Genomic DNA, 21,889 nt, shown 5'->3' with positions numbered 1-21,889 from the left:
GTTGCTGAGTAGCTCATTGTGTTTGGTTCTGTAAAGGCCATTGTAAAACCAAATAAGCTATAACCTTTGTGTTTGCACCAGGGTCTAATAAAAAAAATATAGAGAACAGGAATGGTGATCAGGTGCAGGGACCGAAAGTTGTTAGAAGCTTTGAGAAGTTTCTTCAACAAAACTTGCCATAGTGGGAAAGTGAGACAGTCAGCGGCAATGTTTAAAAAAGATTATGCTGAATAAAAGTTTATAACAGAACATTTGTGGCAGTTTGTTTTTATTTATCATGTGGTCCCACATGTTTGTTCATCCTTGAGTTGACTAAAAATGGTATTAGATAGGGCAGCGGTGGCAGCGTGGAGGTTAGCACAGCAAGACGGTCCTGAGTTTGAGTCCACGATCTGGCTTCACCCTCTGTGCAGAGTTTGCGTGTTCTCCCCATGTTTGCGTGGATTCTCTCTGTTTCTTTCTACTCCAGCTTCCTCCCACAATCCCAAGTCATACTACACTCAAACTACAATTTCCCTGCAGTTAGGCGCTATTGGCTAGATTTGCCAGATGCGACAGTAAGTGCCTGTAATTTACAACATTACCTTACATAACACTGAGTAAACCTAATGTGTGGCTTGATCGAGGTTTGAGAAACACTGGTTGAGATTGTGATGTGACTGACTCAGTGGATTGAGATCTGGTGACTGTGGAGAACATTTGTGCCATGTTCAGGAAACCAGTTTGAAATCATCTGAGATTTTTGGCATGGTGTGTTATCCTGCTGGAGGCAGCCATCAGAATATGAGTACACTGTGCGCATAAATGAATTGACATGATCAGCACTCAGATAGGCTGTGGTATTACCAATACTCAGTTGGTTTAAAGGGCCTAAAGTACGTGAAGAACATTCGTAAACGTTGACATTCTCGTGTTTAACTGTACAAAAACTGGGAAATCATGTTTACTGCTTGCTACATTTACACCTTCTTTTAAATATCTATAAGTCGATCACAGGGAAGATCCCATGAAATGGCATAGCGTTGAGAGAGAATCAAAACTGACTTAAATGAAAAGGTTTTTAAAATTTCATAAAATTGTACAATAGCTTGCTGTTAATATCTTTTGCCTGTGAAGGAGTAAATAATTCTCTAATAATTCTCACTTTTTGATCAGGAATCATATAATATTGTGGCTTGTTGCACTGTGTTTTCTAACCTCACATGTTTTCTAAAACCACAACATTTTAAGAAATGTTACAATAAATTGTTTCCCTTTGCAGAGAGAACGAAACTTCTAAACATGAATATTTGTACAATTTGTGTTTGCAGCGTAGTTTGTTAGCTTTGAAGGAGACAGACTAATTGGACTACATTGGGATTGAATATTTTATAAGAATGGATGGGATGCATGGGAATGGTGCAATCATTTAATTGAGTACTGTTTGAGTTTAATACAGTGTGTATGTGTAGCTACAGTATATTCACAGATGGGTTTCCTTTTACAAAAGTGAAAAGGTGGGGCGACACACTAGAGTTGAAGTGTCAGTGCTGACTTCCTCATGTTCATGCATGTGTGTGTAATTAGTTCTCATTAGAAAGCTCCTCTAGCTCTAAGTCCCCCTCTCTGGGTCTTGTGTTTTCACTATTGCGCGCATTAATTGGAACCGATTCGTCCCGTACACCCTGAGTCTGATTTGCTTTTCTCTGCGGGCTGATTTTCATTTTGCTGTTAAATTTTTTGCCAAGTGTTAGAGCCATTATGAACCTCATTAGTTTCAGAATTTAAAGCTGGCATCTAGCTTAAAATCTGTCTGTTGTGTTTGAAGTCTTGGTAACAATGGGAGCAGACCTTATGTACAATAAAACACTTATACTATAATAACTGTGAACAGTATCTGCTTTTAGCTAGTACTCTTACTTCTGTGGAAAATGTCTGAGTATGTCAAAAACTGCAGATCTACAACCATCTGTAGGCTTTACAGGAAAAAGGAGAAAATATCCAATGAATGGCAGTTCTTGGGGAAAAATTGTTTGTTGATGTTACGGGTCAGAGGAGAATGGCCAGACTGCTTTGAGCCGAACGGCAGGTAACAGGTAACCGCTTGTTACAATTGCCGTAGAGAATCTCTGAAAGCACAACACATGGAACCTTGAAGCAGATGAGATATGGCAGCAGAAAGCTACGCTGGGTACAATTCACACATAGGCTCTCCAAAATTAGACAATAGAAGCTTGGAAAAACAATAACTGGTCTGACGAGTCTTAATTTCTGCTCTAACATATAGATGGTAGTCTCAGAATTTGGTGTAAACGCAAAGAAAGGATATACTAGAGTTTCAGGCTGTTGTTGGTCAGGAGGATATTTTTTGGTGTACTTTGTGCCACTTGGTAGCAATTGATCACCTTTTAAACACAGCTGTCAACCTGAATATTGTTTCTCCCAATGTCGGTCCCCTTATGACAACAGTGTGCCCATCTTCTGTGCCATGCCACAAACATCAGACTATTCCAAACTAGTGTCTTGAACATGACTCAAATGATTCAGATTTAGATCATGGATGTGCAGGCGACAAATCTGCAGCAGCTGTGCGAGCCATTATGTCAAAATTTTATTTTCATATAACATTGTGTCAGCCAATTTTTGTTGTTTTTTCAAACTTAGTTTGAGTTCTAACTGTAGTAAACCATCTTACGAACAGCATAGTTTCACTTACCTGGTAAATATTGCATTAAAATGTAATGTTTTTCTCCTAAATTAGATCATTAAAGGAAACAGGGGAGTAAAAATATTAACACTCTGCTGTTTCTTACACTATACCGAGTACCTTTAATTTTACAGGGCTAATCCTGTTTATAAAATTTGTCAGGCACCATGCTGCTACATTTTTGGCAGGGTACATGTGAGAATAATATAAATTGTATTTCTCAGTCAATGTTGGGCTGATCATCATTCTCCTCAGATGGGCTTAGAATGTTTGTGGTTACTCCATAGGTTGTTGACGCTCTTGGAATTGAACCTCTGTATTCACAAGTGGTGTTATATCTGGAGCTGCTGCCATCTATTATACGTGATCCTTCTAGCTACAGGTATAGATATAGGAGATGTGTCTCTGACAAACTTTAGCATGAAGGAATACAACCGCCTGGTGCCTTCATATATGTTGTCTTTACTTATGAGGACTGGATTTTACAAGATCCTGTTAATTTTCTCAAGAAAAAAGTAAAACTGATCCACTGTCTGCTTGGAAGCCTCTGATGTTGCTCTCTGGGAATTACAGAGGAATCTCCAATTCAGTATCTCCTGCATTAAGGCAATAAAGTCACACAGTCACTATAACGCAACAAATGTGTAAGATGAGGCCAAAAGCCTGTTGATGCCTTCATATGAGGGATTTGCTTTTGCATGTTTAATTTGTGTGTATTTAACTAGTAGAGTAGGAGGATGGGAGTGAAAATAAACTGCGGAGGAGGGGAGCAATTTGATTAATCCCTTTTAAAAGAAATCTCAGATAGACAGGTAATCCCCAATCAGAGTTTTCTGGGGCAACAGTTATTATTGTATTAGTATATATACAGTGGGTAGATATGTGTGAGAACAGTCTGGATATTTTATTTGTGTATGTGAGAGAGGAAAAGACTGCCCCACACTTTATTATACAAACTTCTTTGAAGGAAGTGAACAGCATGGAGGGCAATAAAAAAACAGTGGGATGTGGGATGTTGATTCAGTGATTGTCACATTAGCTGGTAGCCTACATCATTAGCTGAATTCGGTGGTTACATAAAGTACCGCTGCTGCCGCTGCTGCTGTCAGATTAATGTTTTGTGTCACGTTGCAATGACAAGTCTCCAGGAAGTGTATTTAAAAAAAAGTTCATTAAAGCTTTTTGAAATTACAGAGTGGGGCTTACAAAAATATCGAAAGAAAGCCATTTCCACTGAAGTGAATGAAGCACGTCAAAACTAGCATTTTCTTTGTCATGTTGAGAGACATACTGTTTACTTTGATTGTGAAAGAAACAGAGAAAGAACTGAAAGCTTAAGTTTGAAGGTTGAAGAGAAACATCTTCTTCTCAGGCGTTAGAAAGATGACATAAGGAAGCTAGGATCTTAGGGGAAACTGATAAGTTAGGGCTGCCCAAAATGACAAAATACAGACTTACATGTAAATAGATGAATATTTATATAGTGCTTTTCTGTTCTAATTGAGCACTTAAAGTGCTTTCTTACCACAAAACCCATTAACACGTTCACACAGTTTTACAAGCATTTTTATCTACACCTAAGTACTTTTTCTAAACATTCACACGCACTCCCTCCAATGAATGCACAGGGTTAGTGTTAGATTAAAACAAACTCCCACCCATCCAAGCAGCTTTCTGAAGTTCACTAATCTATTTCTCTAAAAATTGTCTATGCCAATAGCTTAATGATCCCAAGCAAAATATGTACTTTGGATCTACTGATGAATAACAATAGAAATGTATTAAAAAGTTTTCATTTTTAGAGGGATAGCTGTGCATGTAAACAACTTTACAGTTATAAGGTAAAGCAAATCTGAATTATTGAGTGTAGAAGGTTTCCATGACAATAGTAGTTTTTTTTCTCTCTCTTGTCCTTGGAGCATTTTATGAGCAGAAAATATTAATGCCCCGTGGTAGCATAACAGGAGAGAAATGAGAGGAATATAAAGAAGTGATATGAGTCTGATCCAGAAGATTAGTGGGGAAAAAATAACCTTTTTTTATCCTTCCAAAACTACTTCTCACAAATTATTTTTTATTGTTTAAGTAGCTGATTTGAATCTTGTAATAGCAAAATATATTCAGGCTCATGAAAAGTATGAATGAATGCTGATCATGTGATCAATGATATTTTCATAGACGATACCAGCAATGAAATATTACTTACCCTTAATTACCTTTGTTATGTGTTGTTGAAATTATTAAAAGGTTTTCAACATAACCTTTTAATTCACACACAGCCAATCATTTCTTGCTGTTGTGTTTGAGGGATTGTTTCCACCACGAGACCTGCCAACAACACGTGGCATGAGATTATGTCTGTTTCACAGAATCACAGCATGTGCTTTTTTGTCCTTTAGTTTTCTTTTCTTTTGATCTTTCAAGATTGTACATATACACCCTCCAAAGCATACTAGAAAAAATGATTATAGATTACAAGAGTCTTGCATACACAACTCTGGTCTGCGTTCTTTCCCCCCCTGTGATGGTAATTACCATGCAGTAGGACTCAACGGAGACAGATTATACTCTGTGCTGAAATTGCTTGTTAATAATTTTGTCTTTCTGCCATGCAATCAGTGTGTCTATAGAATGACAGACAAACACCTGCTTGTATTTTCAGATGTATCAGCTAAGTAGCACTTTTCAGCCAACCTTTGTTAGCGTTTTCCTTAAAAACTGTTCTCTCTCATTATCTACGTGTCAATCCCTTCTCTTTATTTCTCTCATGTCACAGACTCAGCTACATTTTCCTTTTTTGGTTGAATGCTTGTTCTGTTGCATCTGCGCTTGTAGCATTTTTGACTCAATGGTGGCACTGGTTTCTTTTTTTATTATTTGTTTCCATACACCTAAAGTCCAAATTAAGTTTAGCATAGTGGTTTGCTTTTGATAGTCCTATGACACACAACTCCACACACTGTGTGAGGCCATTATTTTTGTGAATTGTGCACCTGTGTGCTAGCTGCGCTGCCACATTTGCATTAGATTTGTGATTAAGAAGTGAAAGCAGTAGTGTTGATATTTATAAACATTTTTCAGCTGCTTACTCATCACAGTTAACCATTTACAAACCATATTAAATCCTTTTAGGAATTGGATGTTCTGTACCTTTTCTGTTGAGCTACTGGATTAGGTTCATCCAACATAATGTAATGAAGTGTTGATTTTTAAATTTTTAAGTTTGGTCATGGGAGGACTCCACCAAGTCCTGTAAAAAAAAAACGAAAAAAAAAAACGAAAAAAAAAACAAAAAAAAACTAAGCACACTACAGTTTGCTTTGGATGAGGTCTGAATTTTGACCGCACAATTGAAACACCTTTTTTTCTGTTTCTTTCTGCTGTAGTTGTGCTGGTGTGCCTGGGATCATTGTCCTGTTGCATGATGCAGTTTCAGCCAAACTTTAGCTTTTGGACAGATAGACAATAGACACCAACTGACAGTTGCTATTAGCTGTTTATGCTGATATAATGTGTTTGGTTTGCTCCAAAAGTGGTGGTGTGCATTATAGACAAGTGCCTCTACCTAGGTCTTGTCTGTCTAAAGGAAATTCCAAAAATATAAAATGTGTTCAGTCTTTTTCTATGATAAATGCTAACAGCTAACGGAGCGTCTGAGATGCAGCGTCTGAGATGCAGCGTCTGAGATTCAGCTCCGTTTTTATAGAGGTTTAAAGTGATAGTCATAATTTCAATTCTATTTTTTAACTGCTTAAAAACTTTGGTGACTTTTCCACCTAATAAGGTTTGACTCAAGTTGCACTTGTGCTGTGCATATACCAATGAACAAGTAATGTGCTAATGGTTATGTATACAGCTAAACTAGAAAAACAGCAAGCAGACCTACTTACAGCTTCACTATTCTAGCAGCTGAAACCGTCACAAACACCTGTTGTGTGCTTTTGTGCATAAACACAACTGGCTCATACCCTAGTCATGAAATTATATTGGGTTTTTGATAGCAAGGCTGGCAAAATTGCCTTTCTTTCATGATAAAATTCAATGTCTTTTGGGCTTCGTGTTTGAGACATGAATTCCAAACTACCCTACAAGTTATATACTACAGCATGTGTGACTGTGGAGTTTCTGCGCTGGGGTCATACTAATTTAACTCCAGTGAAGCTAAAACTTCTAATAGTTTGGGGTTTAATGGCTCTTTGAAGCACAGAACACTGATGCAGAAAATAGCTTTGAAATTCTGATATTTAGAATGAAGTGAAAAACTAAGGCCCATTTGTAGTGCTGCAAAATGCAATTTTTGCTCTCATCAGTGCAGATCCCAAAGCAGACGGTAGTGTTGCATCATTATTGGCTGTTTTAGTCCCCAATCACAGTGATTCTGCCATCTCTGCTTTTAAATATTTATTAAAAAAGATGAGTATTTCTGGGTCCGCCAGCCATTTTTGGCTAATAAATCTATTAACACAAATTTCATTTTAAGCTTTCATAAATCTTTAATAATGAGAAAAAGCTTTTCATCATCTGCACTATTATTAACTCGTACATGTGTGTGGCAGGCATTCATTCCCCAACATTTAGGCTGTGCTGGACTGTGAAAGTCATTTTTTTTGTTCGAAGAGCTCCTCACCTCTGTTTTCACAGCAGGTAGTTTTAAAGATTGAAGTGAAAAATGGTTTTGCACAATAACATTTTTGCCTTACATTGTTCTTAAGCTTTGCTTGGTGAAAGTAAAATAGACTTTATGTCATGCTGTCACGGCCCGATTTCTGCTGTTTCTCACATCAGGATTTAAAGAGTGTATCAGGGGACTGTTAAATTGGTTGCAAGTGAAATAAAGAGTGAAAGAGCACAAAAAAAGCTCAGTGTCTTTTTTCTCTTTTGTTTCCTCGCTGTCTTTATTTGTCTAAATGAAATTTCTTACAGTACAACGAAGGCCCTCAGGGATGAAGGGTACGCTTGAGCCGATTTGAAGGGAGACTGAGCCAGGAGTCCAGATCTGTACTGTAAAGTTGGGAAGCTCTGTGGTCATAGCTCAGAGACAGTCAGAGTACCATTCATGAGATGTGCAAATTCCTCCAACTAATGAGGACACAGTACAATGTTACAGAGCAATTCACTGGAATGCTTTAGGGGTCCAGCATGATGCAGAATCTTCTGTAAAGGATGCGGTAACATTAAACTTTAATGATTGCCTGGTGACAATTGGGCCACAGTTGCAGAAAAAACTTGGCAGAATGGTAGAATATAAATGTTAAGGCAGGATACAAAAATATATATCAAGCATACATACCATCTTTAGGATCTGTTAAGTAGCAGGTATAAATCAAAAGGTAGTTAATTACATTCAAAGAGAAATTTAGTGCAAAGAAGTGCAATGTTTGTATTGCGTAATAAGTTACATGCCTGAAAGGGGAAAAGGATAATATGTAATATAAACTGCACTGAGCATGAAAATTTATACTTTGCTTAAAGGTGCCCTGACAGGTTTTTTTTTAAAAAACAATAGAAGTTATGTTTACCTTCAGTTTTTCTCACCTAATCACTCTATAAAGGCCTGAAGTCTAAGAAACTAGGGTATTGCGCTTCCTTCCACATAAACATCCACAAACCTTATTCTTTTTAATATTTTAAATTGTGCTGTAACTTGCATATTACAAGCGCACTGTGCCGCTCTCCATCCAATCATGTTTGTGCATCCGCATTCATGTTTCATGAACAAAACAAGAAAAATGGGAAAACAGTAGGTCTGTGGTGTACGACTGGTCCAAAAGTCAATAGAGTACTACACAACTTTAAGTTTGTTTACTAGTAGATTGTTACTTATATGTAGACTTTTATATTTAACTACTATATGCTGAAAATACAATTATTGAATTAACATTTTTAGGCAAGGCAAGGCAAGGCAAATTTATTTGTATAGCACAATTCAACAACAGCAGATCCAGGATATGTACTAGCCATAGTACATATATGTCATAGCCTTTCTTTTAATGCAAGACTCTTACTTTTATTTTAGACTGTTGTGTTCCTGCTTTCACTTTAATTAAAAGCTGTGATTATTTAAGCAAGCATGTCAAAAGCACATTGATTTGTTCTATGTGAAAATAACAACACAGACATCTGTGTGATCAAAGGATCTTGAATCAACATGATGTGGAAATATTTGCATGTATGCAAATATAGATTAATTGTCATCTGACTCGTATAGTACAGTTGGTCAAATACATAACAGCTATTACGTTAGATGTGCAAAAGGTTATCCATCTAGAGATTTAAGCTCAATGTTTCACTTCCTGTTGAAGACTATTTCCTTTTATGCCTGAAATTGCATGATGGATAAATAAAAGCCTTAAATGAATAGAGGCAGCACTCGTAAGGAGAAAATGGAAGTGCAAAACAAGGCAGCAGCGGCAGATATTTTGTTGCCATGGAAATGTTATCTTGTTGGGTTGTGACACAATTTAGAAATATGTACTCAGTTAAGAAATGTTATGTAACACCTCCCTCTCCTGTCTCTCTCTTCCTCTCTCCTCCCATCCTTCTCCCTGTCAAAGGCTGTTAGAGCACAGATTATTGTTGATATAATAAAATACAGCCAGGCAGTGAATCGAAATGACAGATACATAAAAAGCTGAGATAGGGGGATAGAAATGGAGGAGGGTCTATGAGTGTGTGTGTGTGTGTGTGTTCACATATCCTGTCCTCAGTCCCCAGCTCATCCCCACTGCAGGGGCCAAAGCCCAACCATCCTCCTGCAGGGCAAACGTCTCTCCTCTGGACTCTATCTGGTTCACCGAGTCCTTACTGAGAGACACAAAGAGATGAAAGTACGAAGGGATGTGGAGGAGGAGGAGTGGGATTAGAAAACAAGAAAAGTGAGGATGCTGGTTGAGCGGGGCAGAGGAGGTGGAGTGGGATGATAGGTGAAGTGCAAAGAGAGAGAGGGAGGAGGAAAGAGGTGGTGGGATAAAGAGAAGAGAAGAGGAGGAGAGAGAAAGCCAATGCAGAGCTCGGTCGTCCCTGTTTTCCTTGACTAAGAATAGCAGCTCTTCTGGTAACCCAGTGCCCCAGGACATGACCATTTGAATAAAAGCCTCTATCACTTCACATAATGCCTAGTGTGTGTGCTCTACTGTAGGTGTGTGCCTCTGCACTTGCATGTATTGACATGTGTCTGTGTGTAAGTGTGGGGAAGTGTTTTGAAGGCAGTTACATAGCGAAATTCATCAGAGTAATAAGAGAGGCAGACAGAAAACGAGAGAAGGGAAAGAGGGAGGCAACGAGCGAGCTAATTGGCAAAAGGCTGGTGGAGAAGGGAGCAACAGATGAGAACTGTGTGCTAAGCGTGCTGAGCCACCCATCCTCCCCCGTACTGTGTCCCTTTTTCTCCACCCTATGGGATAGATATTGCTGCTTAGTGTAAGGTGTGCCGAACTCTACGTGGGAATAATCTGTGCAATTAAAAGATAGAAAGCAAATACAAAGAAATATTTTAAAGTTGCAGCATTGGTATTATTAGCAAAGGTACAACAAAAAGACTTCTGTCCAGTTTCAGGGTGACACAATAATGTAAAAATCTTTTTTTCCTTCTTCATCTCTCTGTCAGCACTACTTCCTCATCATGTTTGGTCATGATGGACAGAAACCACTGGAGCTACGGACAGAGGAAGAGTGTGAGTGCGATGAATGGGTGGAGGCCATCCAGCAGGCCAGGTATGCACAGTACATTACTATATAAAGAGTACTTCTAAAAATATATTGCCATTTTTTAAATCACTTTCAGCTCTTGTCAGTATTGTACAAAAGTCATCCTTTATGTATCAGCTTTATATAGTAAACAGCCCAAGTCAAAAAGACACTAAAATGTTCAAACATTCAGTCTGAGAAACACATAACTATACGTAACTGACAATATATTTACCATTTTGGTCAATATACAGGATTTGTAAAGGGCTCATTAATAAGACCTGCAAAACTTGCAATATTCTGACATTTTGGTGAATTATAAGTTACAGAATATTTAATAGCTTTAAAGCATCTTGGGATTGCCTCTATTTTGTGGTTGGTGCTTTATAATTGCACTAGTGCCCTATGTATGAGTACAATTATGAGCTTCAGTTTTAAAGGGAAGTTAGATACTATCTACTATAGATTTTTTCAACATCAGGGTCCTCTTGTAATGAAAACACATTTTTGGTTACACAGTAGCATATATTTCAGTCATAAATAGATTTTTGTTATTCTTTGAAGCAATAATCAATGGGATAAATAATTATTTGATCTCCTGCTGAATTTGCAAGTTTGCTGACTTGCAAAGAAATGAACAGTCTCTATTTTTATGTTAGTTCCATTTTAATGGAAAGAGAAAGAATATCAACCACAAATCCAGAAAAAAAGGCATAAAAGTTGTAAATTGATTTGCATGTCACTGAGTGAAATAATTAATGAACCAAACAACACCATCCCCACAATCAAACAAACATTTTCAGGCTTTGAGGCTGTTTTTTTCTAAGGGCTGAAGGAGAACCCTCTTACCTCAGCAAGAACACTACAGCACCAAAACATATCACTGAGGTAACATGTACATGTACATGAAGGTCATGGAGTGGCTTAGCCTGTCTCCAAGTCCTCAGTCCTGTAGAAAGTCTGTGCGGGGAGCTGACATTTGAGTTTCTTGAGCTACTTGAGTTGCCATACAGTAGCCAAGAAACATGAAACAAGTCATGTTTTGTTTGAGTATCAAGTACTTATTTCACTTAATGCAAATCCATTTATACATTTTATGTAATGTGTTTTTTTTCTTAGGATTTTTGGTTGATATTCTGTTTCTCCATTAAAATGAAACTACCATAAAAATGAGAAACTGTTCAATTCTTTTCTTTCAAATACTCATTTCCCCCACTATATAAACTACAGCAGCAAGCAGTGAGAGCTGCTGTGTTTTATGCATGCGACTACTTATTCATTTTTTATTTTTGTATACATTCTGTTTTCAGCACATTATTTAGCTGTTTATATTGACATTTTATCCTCTGTGAACTTTTCAGTTACTCTGACATTATCATCGAACGAGAGGTGCTGATGCAGAAATACATCCACCTTGTACAGATCGTGGAGACTGAGAAGGTGGCTGCCAATCAGCTGCGCACTCAGCTAGAAGATCAGGACACTGAAATTGAGAGGCTTAAAGCAGAGGTACATTATGCATGTGTGAAAACGCACGACACAAATGCACATAGACCTTAAAAGGTGGAATTGTTAACATTTTATTCATATCACAGATAATTTGTATTGTTTTGTGGAATTTTGTTGGAAATGTTTTTTTCTTTTTTAGATTGTAAAATTCTTTCTCTAGGATACAGTTCAGCAAGTACATCTCAAAGAATTCAGAAGATAGCATCTGATTCTCTGCATTTAACTGCCCTCTTTATTAAAATAACCCCTTGGGTTCTGGACTAGCTGTCTTCATAGTAAAAAGCACACAGTACTCTGTACTTCTGACAGGCTAGCTCTGGGAGGCTGGTGTTCTGTTACACAGGTTACTTTGAAAGGAACTCTAGGAACTATATTATTAAAATCAGCTTACTATTATAGCATTGTCAAATTCTTAGGACTTCTTGAGACAGAAGTCTTAAGGACTCTAATATTTAAAATCATGCATGCTTTTTCAAAAGAACTGTAAGCAAGGATTTTTAAGATTTTTAAGCAAACAAATACCTTTATGCAGCAACTGAGCAAAACAGCCAGTGCAGTTTTATATGATAGGCAGAGTTAGGTAGTCACCACAAATTATATTTGAGTTGATGAATCTGGATGCCCTTCAGGATGAGTCATACAGTTTTTGAAGTTGTACAGGAGTCTTATGTCTTATGTCTTGGAAACTGTATTAACTTTTTCACTATGTCTTTAAATTGTATTTTGCTCTTGACAGATTGTAGCCTTCCACCAAGTTGATTTTAAGAAAATGTTAAGAAACTTTAATTCTGCGATTACCCTCCCAGCCTAAATCACAATTCAAGTCACTCAATAAAGAAAGATATGTAGGGCGTACATAGACCATGCTGGTATTCACTATGTGTGTCTTTTCTCAGGAAAGGTGTGAGTGGGAATGGTTTTCATTACCTCTGAGCGTAGGAAGAAAAGCCCACTGTTCAATAAAGACAGTCCATCAGTTTTATTGCAAACAGCTGCCAACCCCACATGCGATAAATCACATGCCCATGCTCACATACAAAACAAAAGTGACCTCTGCAACATTGTTAATAAGAAAGAATTACAGGAGCTAGAAAACTCCAACAAAGTGAGGTGCAGCAAGACCCCAGCACAGATTAGACAGCACATAGATTAGATTAGATAAAACATTTTTTTAAATCCCTCGGATGGGATCAGATTCCTGATTTTTCCAAGGGTAGCCCTAGTAAGCTGCACAGGAATGGGGAGTTACTAACTTCTGATGCACACTCAGTCATTTTGTTCTAGAAGCAGTCCTGAAATATGACAGAAAACACTCAGTTCAGAAAAGGAAACAAGAGGGAAAGAGTTAAAAAGCATAAAAGAAGTAGCTGGGGTAAAGGCGGGTTGCAAAGCCACTTGCAGATGCATGGGAACAGTAGGCATACTAAAGCAGTTTAAATGGCATAAAAGGGCAAGAGCTAAACGTTTAGCTGACATTGTGGCTAAATTGTTATCTGTGGCCTTCTTGAATTAAGCTATGCGTGATTTCATTAGAATTATTCACTGGTAGTGTATCAGGTGATACAAAATCTATAGTTATTTTATTCAGAAAATATCAGCCTGTAAAAATAAAGATAAAGTAATTGCATTGTTTTCCTTTTTAAACAATTTAAGTTATCATGATTCTTCTATCAAAGAAGAAATGAATGCTATGTGTGGAGCGCTGTTCTCCCAATGCTATGTTCTTCTATGTGGCACAGGAATTACCAGAAGGAACTGTAAAGTTATTCTGATTGTGCAGCTGCTCGACTCAAATTGAATTCTTGTCTGTGCAGCAGTTGTCCCCAGGCGATGTTATTTGCTTATTTGGGCCGGCTGCAAACATTTCCACAAATCAAAGCTCTGCTGTCATTGTCACTTGACAGCGCTCTGCTCATTTGCGTCAATAGCCGCTTGCAGAAACATTTGACTTGCATATGGTATTTCTGTCTTTGGGACAGGAGCAGCACTCTGTTTAGCGAATTAGCACCTAATGATGATTTTATTTGAAATGCTCCCTCGAAGCAACAAGTGTGGCAGATACTTCTCCCTAAAAGAACTGGTGTTATTTGTCATTGGCAGAATACACGGAGTCTGGCTGATAATGAAAACGTGAAAGAAAGTAATTTTATGTTAAGAAACATCTGCCAGTGCAATGGGACTGCTCGTGGAAAAAGAGAAAGCCAGTGTGCAGTTGGTGATCCATCTCATTAAAGCTTACCCGTGTTTGTTTGTTTGTTTGTGTGTGTGTGTGTGTGTTGCTCCGTGTTTATGAATAATTAAACCAACTAGCCACTGTAACTGTCAACAGTTGGCAGACATGCTCCTCTCTGCTGCCATTTGCATGATCACGCTAGTGAATAAGAAAATGAAGATGAAGCGCTGTGGCTGAAAATGTTTTGGGTTTCATCTTTCATCCTTTACTCACTATATAATAAACTTATACTGTCAGACGCCTGTCAGAAGCCTAAAGGTATGAACAAATAGTTGAGGCTAAACCAGTATTACAGCTCGTCCTAACCTCTGCTGGGTTTATTTCTGCACAGATGGTAGTGTTGGCAGGAAGAATCCTTTACTGGCTATGTTTGAAGTTGGTCATCTCTGGTATTTAAAACTGGTCCTCTGTATTGTAGTGAAATTTGACTTTCTGTTTTTCCACTAAGAGATCTGGCATCTGTCCAGCTCATTCCCTTTCCTCATTTTCAGAGCTAATGAAGATGGCATTAACTTTGTGGTTGCCTTTTCTTGCCTGCAGCGAGTAAATGTCACAGGCTTATCTGTCTCTGTTGTCTGCATTGAGTATTTCACAGCTGTAAAATCAGACAAAAAAAAGTGACTAGTATGCTCTTTATATCAATTCGTTTAGAATAGGAGAAGATTGAACTTTCTGTGCCCTACGATGCACTTCAGGTGATTAGGCGCATGATGTAATCCTTAATTTGTTTACCATCACCAGCTGAGAGCCTCCATCTTCTCTCATTTTCTCTTTCTGAATGAAGGCAGCAGATTGTCAAAGATGAGGAAGTCTAATGCTTATCTGGTGAAAACACACCAACAATGATTATCGCACACACAAAAGATCAATGGTGATTCCTACAGGAATATAACGTCCTTCTAGAAAAAGCGGAAAGTTTATATTAAGTCTTATGGATATTTTTCTTACCTAACAATTTAAATCTTTTTTGTCAAACCATCTACATTGTGCTCATATTTGTGTCTGAATTTCTCCAATAGATTATAGCTCTGAACAAAACTAAGGAGCGCATGCGGCCTTACCATGTCTTCCATGAAAACGACGACCCGGATATCAAAAAGATCAAAAAGGTGAATGAATAAATATAGTACAGTCACAAAAACAAAAATAACCCAACTTGTCTAAGCTTTTTCATTTGTATCTGTTGTACTACTACGTCTTTATATCTGTAGGTTCAGAGTTTCATGCGGGGATGGCTCTGTCGGAGGAAGTGGAAGATCATTGTTCAGGACTACATCTGCTCTCCTCACGCTGAAAGCATGAGGAAGAGGAACCAGATCGTCTTCAATATGGTGGAGGCAGAGACCGAGTATGCAAATGCATTACGCCTCGAGTCACACACGCTGCACAAAAGTTGTCACTGTTGTCAAGCCTTAGAGCACATGATGTTATCTCACTTGTTGTGTCGACTATAGCTCAGGAAACAATGACTGTCATGATCTTTTCTACTGTAAGCACTGTGCTGTAGGGTATATATATCATATATACAATATATACTCTACTGATAAATATAGAGTACTTTATATATTGTTTTAATGTTGGTTTTTTTAGATTTAACAAATCTAAAGTGAATCACAGTCATATTTACACACCCTGATTGACAAAGGAAAATAACCCAGATTTTCTCTGGATTCGTAATGTTAGCCAAAGTCATGGACAGATTATGTTGATCACACGTCCTAAAAAACAAATGAACCAGCTGACCTGTTCATCCAAAGACTGTTTATTTGCTTCTTAAGCAGCGAGTGCATAAACTACACGGTCCTATCATTTTCTTTTCTACATGCCATCTACAGCACAATATTAAATATTAGTTCAAGCACACATTTTAATGTAAATAAAACTGCGTAAAAATGCCCCACCTTTCTTGAGGGATTCTTTCCAGCTTTCAAATTTAGTGGTTATAAGTGACAGCGATTGGCTGTTCATGTATCTGTATCCTTCTAGCATCCGTTTCTTGTCTGCTTGGCAGGTGCTGCCAGGGAGCATTAAACAGACTTAACTACATAAGTTGGGAAAATTATGAATGCAGTCCACAATAAAGTGGATGTCAGTGGATTTTATCAGTTCCTCTGTTCCCAGTGTGACAGTGCTATCACTCGATGCTCATTGCTTCAGGCCTTTTGGGAACGTGTGCTAGCATAATTTGCATCAATGTCCTACGCAAAAAGCAGGACTCTATAGCACTGGAACAGCTGCTAACAGTTTACGCTCTACCGACCTGCTGATGTGCTTTTCTTCCATAGTCTGGTCTGTGCTCACTACATGTTGACTGTTGATTGACAGCTGACATTTGACCAGTAGCCTGCGTCATTGTGCAGGGGTGGTGGGGGTGCTACATACTAATATACAATGTAAAAAAATATAAAATACAATTACAAATCTAACAAATGAATTAATAAAACCAAGTATACCAGAGTATAACTTTCTGCTAAAAACAAAATAAAAGGAAATTGTATCATCTGACTACAAAGTTGGCACCCAATTAATACTATTTTAATGAGACATTATCATTAAAATATGGGTTAATTTGAATGTTTGAAAATTTTTCTATGTGTGGAATAACAGGTACGTCCACCAGCTCTATATCCTGGTCAACTGTTTCCTCAGACCTTTGAGGATGGCTGCCAGCTCCAAGAAACCCCCCATCAGCCATGACGACGTCAGCAGCATCTTCCTCAACAGGTGTGTATGTGTGCGATTAACAAACATGTTTTGTCCATCTGTGAGTGCAAATTAATCTCTGGAGTGTTAATTACGCATGGTGCACAAGCAGAGACAGAGACTGAAGATAAATAAATAGATGAAACCTCTTTTCATTTCTGTTTTCACACTGTATTCGCAACGTGTCTTCAGTGAGACCATCATGTTCCTTCATGAGATTTTTCATCAAGGCCTGAAGGCGAGGATAGCCAACTGGCCAACTCTGGTGCTGGGTAAGCTGTTACTTGTCCTCCCATAAAGCGCAAAAATCGCACAAACCCACTCTCTCTGCAACTATTCAGTTACATCAAGGTCAGGCTTTCAGTGGTTCCCTGCAACCAGTTTGTCTCATTCGGACGTCATACTTGACGTCTTACTGCTCTGTTCACTCATGCATACGCACGTTTCCCTATCTCAGTAGGCAACAAGGGCAGTTATTGTCTTGACAGACAATGACCACCCAGAAGGCATCCCATCATTTCACCTCCTAAAACAACCCCTCCCCATCAGATAAGCATCACCTAGGAGACGGACTGCTGAAAGATGTGGCAGCAAATTACTTGTGACAAATTCAAAAAGAACAGGGTCTGCTGATTAAACACACAGGCCTTATCTCGCCCTTTCCTGCTGACTGATTCAGTGCAGTCCTTTGAGCTATAATATGTTTTATATCAACAAATTCTGCAGTATTTTCGATCAGTATTTATGATTCTTCAGTTTTCTATGAATACTATTCAAATGCTTACGATTCCAACTGAAAAATGTGTGTTTAACCTACATAGGTTCTGCAGAGACAGCTATAGAAATACATTTCTTTCTGTTTGATTTGGCAGTTTATTTTCATCCGAAGTCAGGATTTTGCTTTTTCTTTATTCTTTCTTTTTCTTTCACTATTTGGTGGGCATTTTGAGGGCGGCCAACATCTTTGCCGTTTTGAGATTCTCCCATAAATTTCTTTGTAAAGATTCATGTCTCTATCCTCTGTACAGTCATCAACAATTAGAGCAAATTTAATTTTGAAAAACATATGCCTCAGCATGACATTGTGAAAACTGATGCCAGGAGTGTGCTGAAGCAACAGGTGGTGATATAAACATAACTCAGCAGAAATATTGGCCAATTTGAAGCTTTCAAAGGATAACTCAATACGCGGTCTGAAAAAAAAGGACCTTTCCAAGACTTTATTTTCCTCTTGTCTGCATGAAAACCCAGAAACAGTACTTCTGAAACTCTTCACTGTGGAAGTATGTTTTGAAAAGTTCAATTGTCAGTGACCTAAAATGACATTTACGTGTGGATAAAAGGCCACAACACACACACACACACACACACACACACACACACACACACACACACACACACACACACACACACACACACACACACACACACACACACACACACAAACTATGTTTACCTGTAAACATGTGGACAGGTGCCTAATCTGTGCCTAAAAGATTTAAATTAGGAAAAATAAAATAACTTTAATTCCAGACAAAAAGAGTAACATTGGCAAGATCATTCAACCGGAGGAAAAAAAAAAACTCAAGAGACTCACTGAATGTGGACTGGAAATAAATTAGGTTGGTAAATAAAAACAGAGGACAGATGAGCTGACAAAAGGCAAGACAGGACTGTATATACACATAGGGTTGATTGAACAGTGAAGCACAGATGGGAGCAGTAAATTACAAAGAGGGAAGACAAAGGCAGGAAATAAAAGAACAAGATATACACAAGGAAAAGCAAGTGTCAAAATTAAATTGTAAGGGAAAAGCAGAGAGAGAACTAATACAAAGACAAAAGAGAAGGAGACATAAACAGTGGAGAAAAATACAAGCATATGAAGTACTATCCATAAAAATCTAAGAGACCAAAACAAGAATATATTAAAAACCTGTACACACAAAGTACAGATAAAGGAATAACAATCCTTAAAATCACAGTTAGGAGCAACTCTGCTAATTTTTCAAAATCACAAATAATCATGAAAAACCTCAAGCTAATACTCCAACTGCAGTGGAGATGGGAGATACTTGTGAACATCAGCTACTGTTACTGTACTGCTGTTAGCACTACAAATGATAATTTAATAACTACTTTGCCTTCATGTGGCTTACGTACTGTGTGTGTTCTTGTTCTAGCTGACCTATTTGACATCCTGCTGCCGATGCTAAACATCTACCAGGAGTTTGTGCGTAACCATCAGTACAGCCTGCAGGTTTTGGCCAACTGTAAGCAGAACAGAGACTTTGACAAGCTTCTAAAGCAGTACGAGTCCAATGCTGCCTGTGAGGGGAGGATGCTCGAGACCTTTCTCACATACCCCATGTTCCAGGTAGATAACGACCATCAGCATCCTCTTGTATTCACAAACAAACCGTAACATGACTCCAACATGTGTGTTTTTCTCAATTCTTGTCTCCATGTGCTATTGTGCTCTTTCCTTCAACAAGATTCCTCGTTACATCATCACCTTGCATGAATTACTGGCTCACACCCCTCACGAGCATGTGGAGCGCAAGAGTCTTGAATTTGCCAAGTCCAAATTAGAGGAATTGTCCAGGTATGTGTCAGAGTCGTCTACTTCTATTAAAATTCTTGTTGTTGAATCCTGAACAAACTTGTGTGTTTGTGTGTGTGGCCAGAGTAATGCACGATGAGGTGAGCGACACAGAAAACATCCGTAAGAACCTGGCTATAGAACGGATGATAGTGGAAGGTTGTGACATCCTGCTGGACACCAGCCAGACGTTCGTCAGACAGGGTGAGTCTTCATCAGTGCAGAGCAAACCTCAACGACAGCAAATCTTTGAAGGTTTCCTGGATAGTAAGAAATTCCTTTTCTGTCAACTTGTTATCAGTAACTCGGTGAAGTTGGAAATCTTTCATTGTCTCATGGCCTTGGCTATGTGGCAAGGTTTGTCTCTCTGTCAGCTTTTCCAGTTAAAATGTAGATGTGGTACTGAATGGTACATATTTTTCTGAGCATTAGAAAGTAACGAGACTGTCTGGACCAAGGGTGGGAAATTAATTTTCCCAAGGGGCTAAGCAAGAACAGACTGTGACTGGTTGGACGGCTGCGCCAAGAAGGCTCCTTGGGATAATAATTGGCCACCCCTGGTCTAGACTGTTTGACTGCTAAAGAAGCCTTAATGGATTATTAACTAAGTATTATACTGTGTATGATTCCTTTAAGTCACATCTCACCTACATGATGCACTTAGACCATGACCACGGTTTTCCCCACTGCGCAGACAAATAGATTGGTCAATATCACCTGTGTAGGCTACAGTCATGAGAAAAAGAAAGGTTTCACAGGACTCTATGTACAGTCCTGTGAAAAATGTAGTACACCTTTTCTGCTTCAGTGGGAATTAAGAGGGTAAATAACAGCCAAACTTGCAAATTTGCTGGTCTGGAGCATTCAGGTTTATATTTCCACAGTCTTCCCAGGAGTGGACCTCCCTGCAAATTCGTCCCAAGGTCAGACTGTGCAATTCTCAGAGTAGTTGCAGAAAACCAAACACAGCATATCAGCACCAAGACCTCATACCAACCATCACCATTGTGGTGAGGGGGTGATGATTTGGGTTTGTTTTGCAGCCACGGGACCTGGGTGTTTTACAGTCATTAAGGGGTCCATTAACTCTTCTGTATACCAAAGTATTCTAGAGCAAGAAATAAGAGTTTAATAGAAACCTTAATACTGTTGAAGTGACATATCTGCATTCATCTATGGATATAAGAACTATTACTGTGACTTAATATGTAATCTTGCTTCTGTTACAGTTAAATCCTTTTAATCAAAATTATGCAGTTTTGTGCGGATGCAATTTTCCACTTAAAGTGTGCATTTTTGCGTCATAATACCTGCTAGTACAGGAGGTGGAAGACAAATGTCAAGTTTCCTTACAAATGAGCTGTAGAGAAGACAGAGATTTTTCTCCTGCAGCTGAATCACACATCACAAAACGAAGTCCTGATGCCAGTTTTGACAGTGCACTTTACTGATCCATGGTTCCTGTCTGCTTTTAATCCACAGGGACTAACTTTTGCCTCTAAACCTGCCTGTTTCAAAGATCAACTCCTTTTTTTAATCTCATTCACTGTCATGTTGAGACACTTAACATCACTTTTTCATGTCTGTGTTTGTGGCATTGTAAATGCTACACATCCCTCAGCTTACTGCCGGTTTCATCAAATGTAACATCCTGCGTGTCTCCCGCTCCACAGGGTCTCTGATCCAGCTGCCATCGGTAGAGCGAGGGAAACTAAGCAAAGTCCGCCTGGGGTCCCTCTCTCTGAAGAAGGAAGGGGAAAGGCAGTGCTTTCTCTTTACCAAACACTTCCTTGTTTGCACACGCAGCTCTGGGGGAAAACTTCACCTTCTCAAGGTGAGAACAGGGTTAACCTTACAGTGTATCTATACCTCAGCAAAGACATTTCTTTTGTAAATCAACATTCATTTTCATCCAAATTACCAATAAATAGTTGTGCATATTTTCTCTTAAACTATTGCAGCAAGGTGGAGTTTTGTCCCTTATTGACTGCACACTTATTGAGGAACCAGACGCTAATGATGAAGAGTGTAAGTATATCGCATTAATCAAGTACTATGTCCATCCTATCAATACATGCACAGCTCATGGCTCATTTAGTTCCCTTACCACTCACTGAGGTTAATTAGGTGTCAGGTGATAAGTGCCTGTGACTTCCCTTTAATTATCAAACGCTCACCCCTTTAAATGTCAGGTTTAGCTCTTTTAACATTACAGATCCATTAGTTTTTTTGTTTTGCTTTTTCCATTTTGCAATTAGGGAGTCTGATGAAACATCTACACACAAAAAGTGTTGAGACAAACACATACATGTGTACACTTCATTTTTACACCTAAGCCTCAGAGGGGTGTAGAGGGAATATAGCAGGTTAACCCTAATTAACCCGCTGTGTGTATGTGTGTGTAAAATATGACTGTGCATGTGCAAGCATTTTATTTTTACAGTAATTATGAATTATTGATCGTTGTAGT

At 38.5% G+C, this 21,889-nt stretch overlaps 1 protein-coding gene across 5 annotated transcripts in view; it reads left to right on the top strand.

The window, feature by feature from the left end:
* Positions 1-21,889, top strand: part of LOC147317651 (ras-specific guanine nucleotide-releasing factor 2) — a 45,005-nt gene that overhangs the window by 6,948 nt on the left and 16,168 nt on the right. For all 5 annotated transcript variants that reach the window (XM_086314843.1, XM_086314844.1, XM_086314842.1 and 2 more), the window contains 11 exons: positions 10,293-10,399; positions 11,734-11,881; positions 15,134-15,223; positions 15,326-15,462; positions 16,722-16,838; positions 17,010-17,089; positions 19,001-19,194; positions 19,313-19,422; positions 19,505-19,623; positions 21,093-21,253; positions 21,381-21,447. In XM_086314843.1, the coding sequence (XP_086170969.1) occupies positions 10,293-10,399; positions 11,734-11,881; positions 15,134-15,223; positions 15,326-15,462; positions 16,722-16,838; positions 17,010-17,089; positions 19,001-19,194; positions 19,313-19,422; positions 19,505-19,623; positions 21,093-21,253; positions 21,381-21,447 (1,330 nt within the window). The remainder of the gene's footprint in view (positions 1-10,292; positions 10,400-11,733; positions 11,882-15,133; positions 15,224-15,325; positions 15,463-16,721; positions 16,839-17,009; positions 17,090-19,000; positions 19,195-19,312; positions 19,423-19,504; positions 19,624-21,092; positions 21,254-21,380; positions 21,448-21,889) is intronic.

This window comes from Aulonocara sp. 'chitande type north' Nkhata Bay, linkage group LG12, assembly GCF_057382095.1.
Source record: "Aulonocara sp. 'chitande type north' Nkhata Bay isolate Kocher_YH1m ecotype deep benthic linkage group LG12, A_spYH_male_GT1.1, whole genome shotgun sequence".
NCBI classification, from domain to species: Eukaryota; Metazoa; Chordata; class Actinopteri; order Cichliformes; family Cichlidae; genus Aulonocara; species Aulonocara sp. 'chitande type north' Nkhata Bay.
Note: the sequence above shows the minus strand (reverse complement) of the source record. Positions and strands in the feature narration are given on the sequence as shown.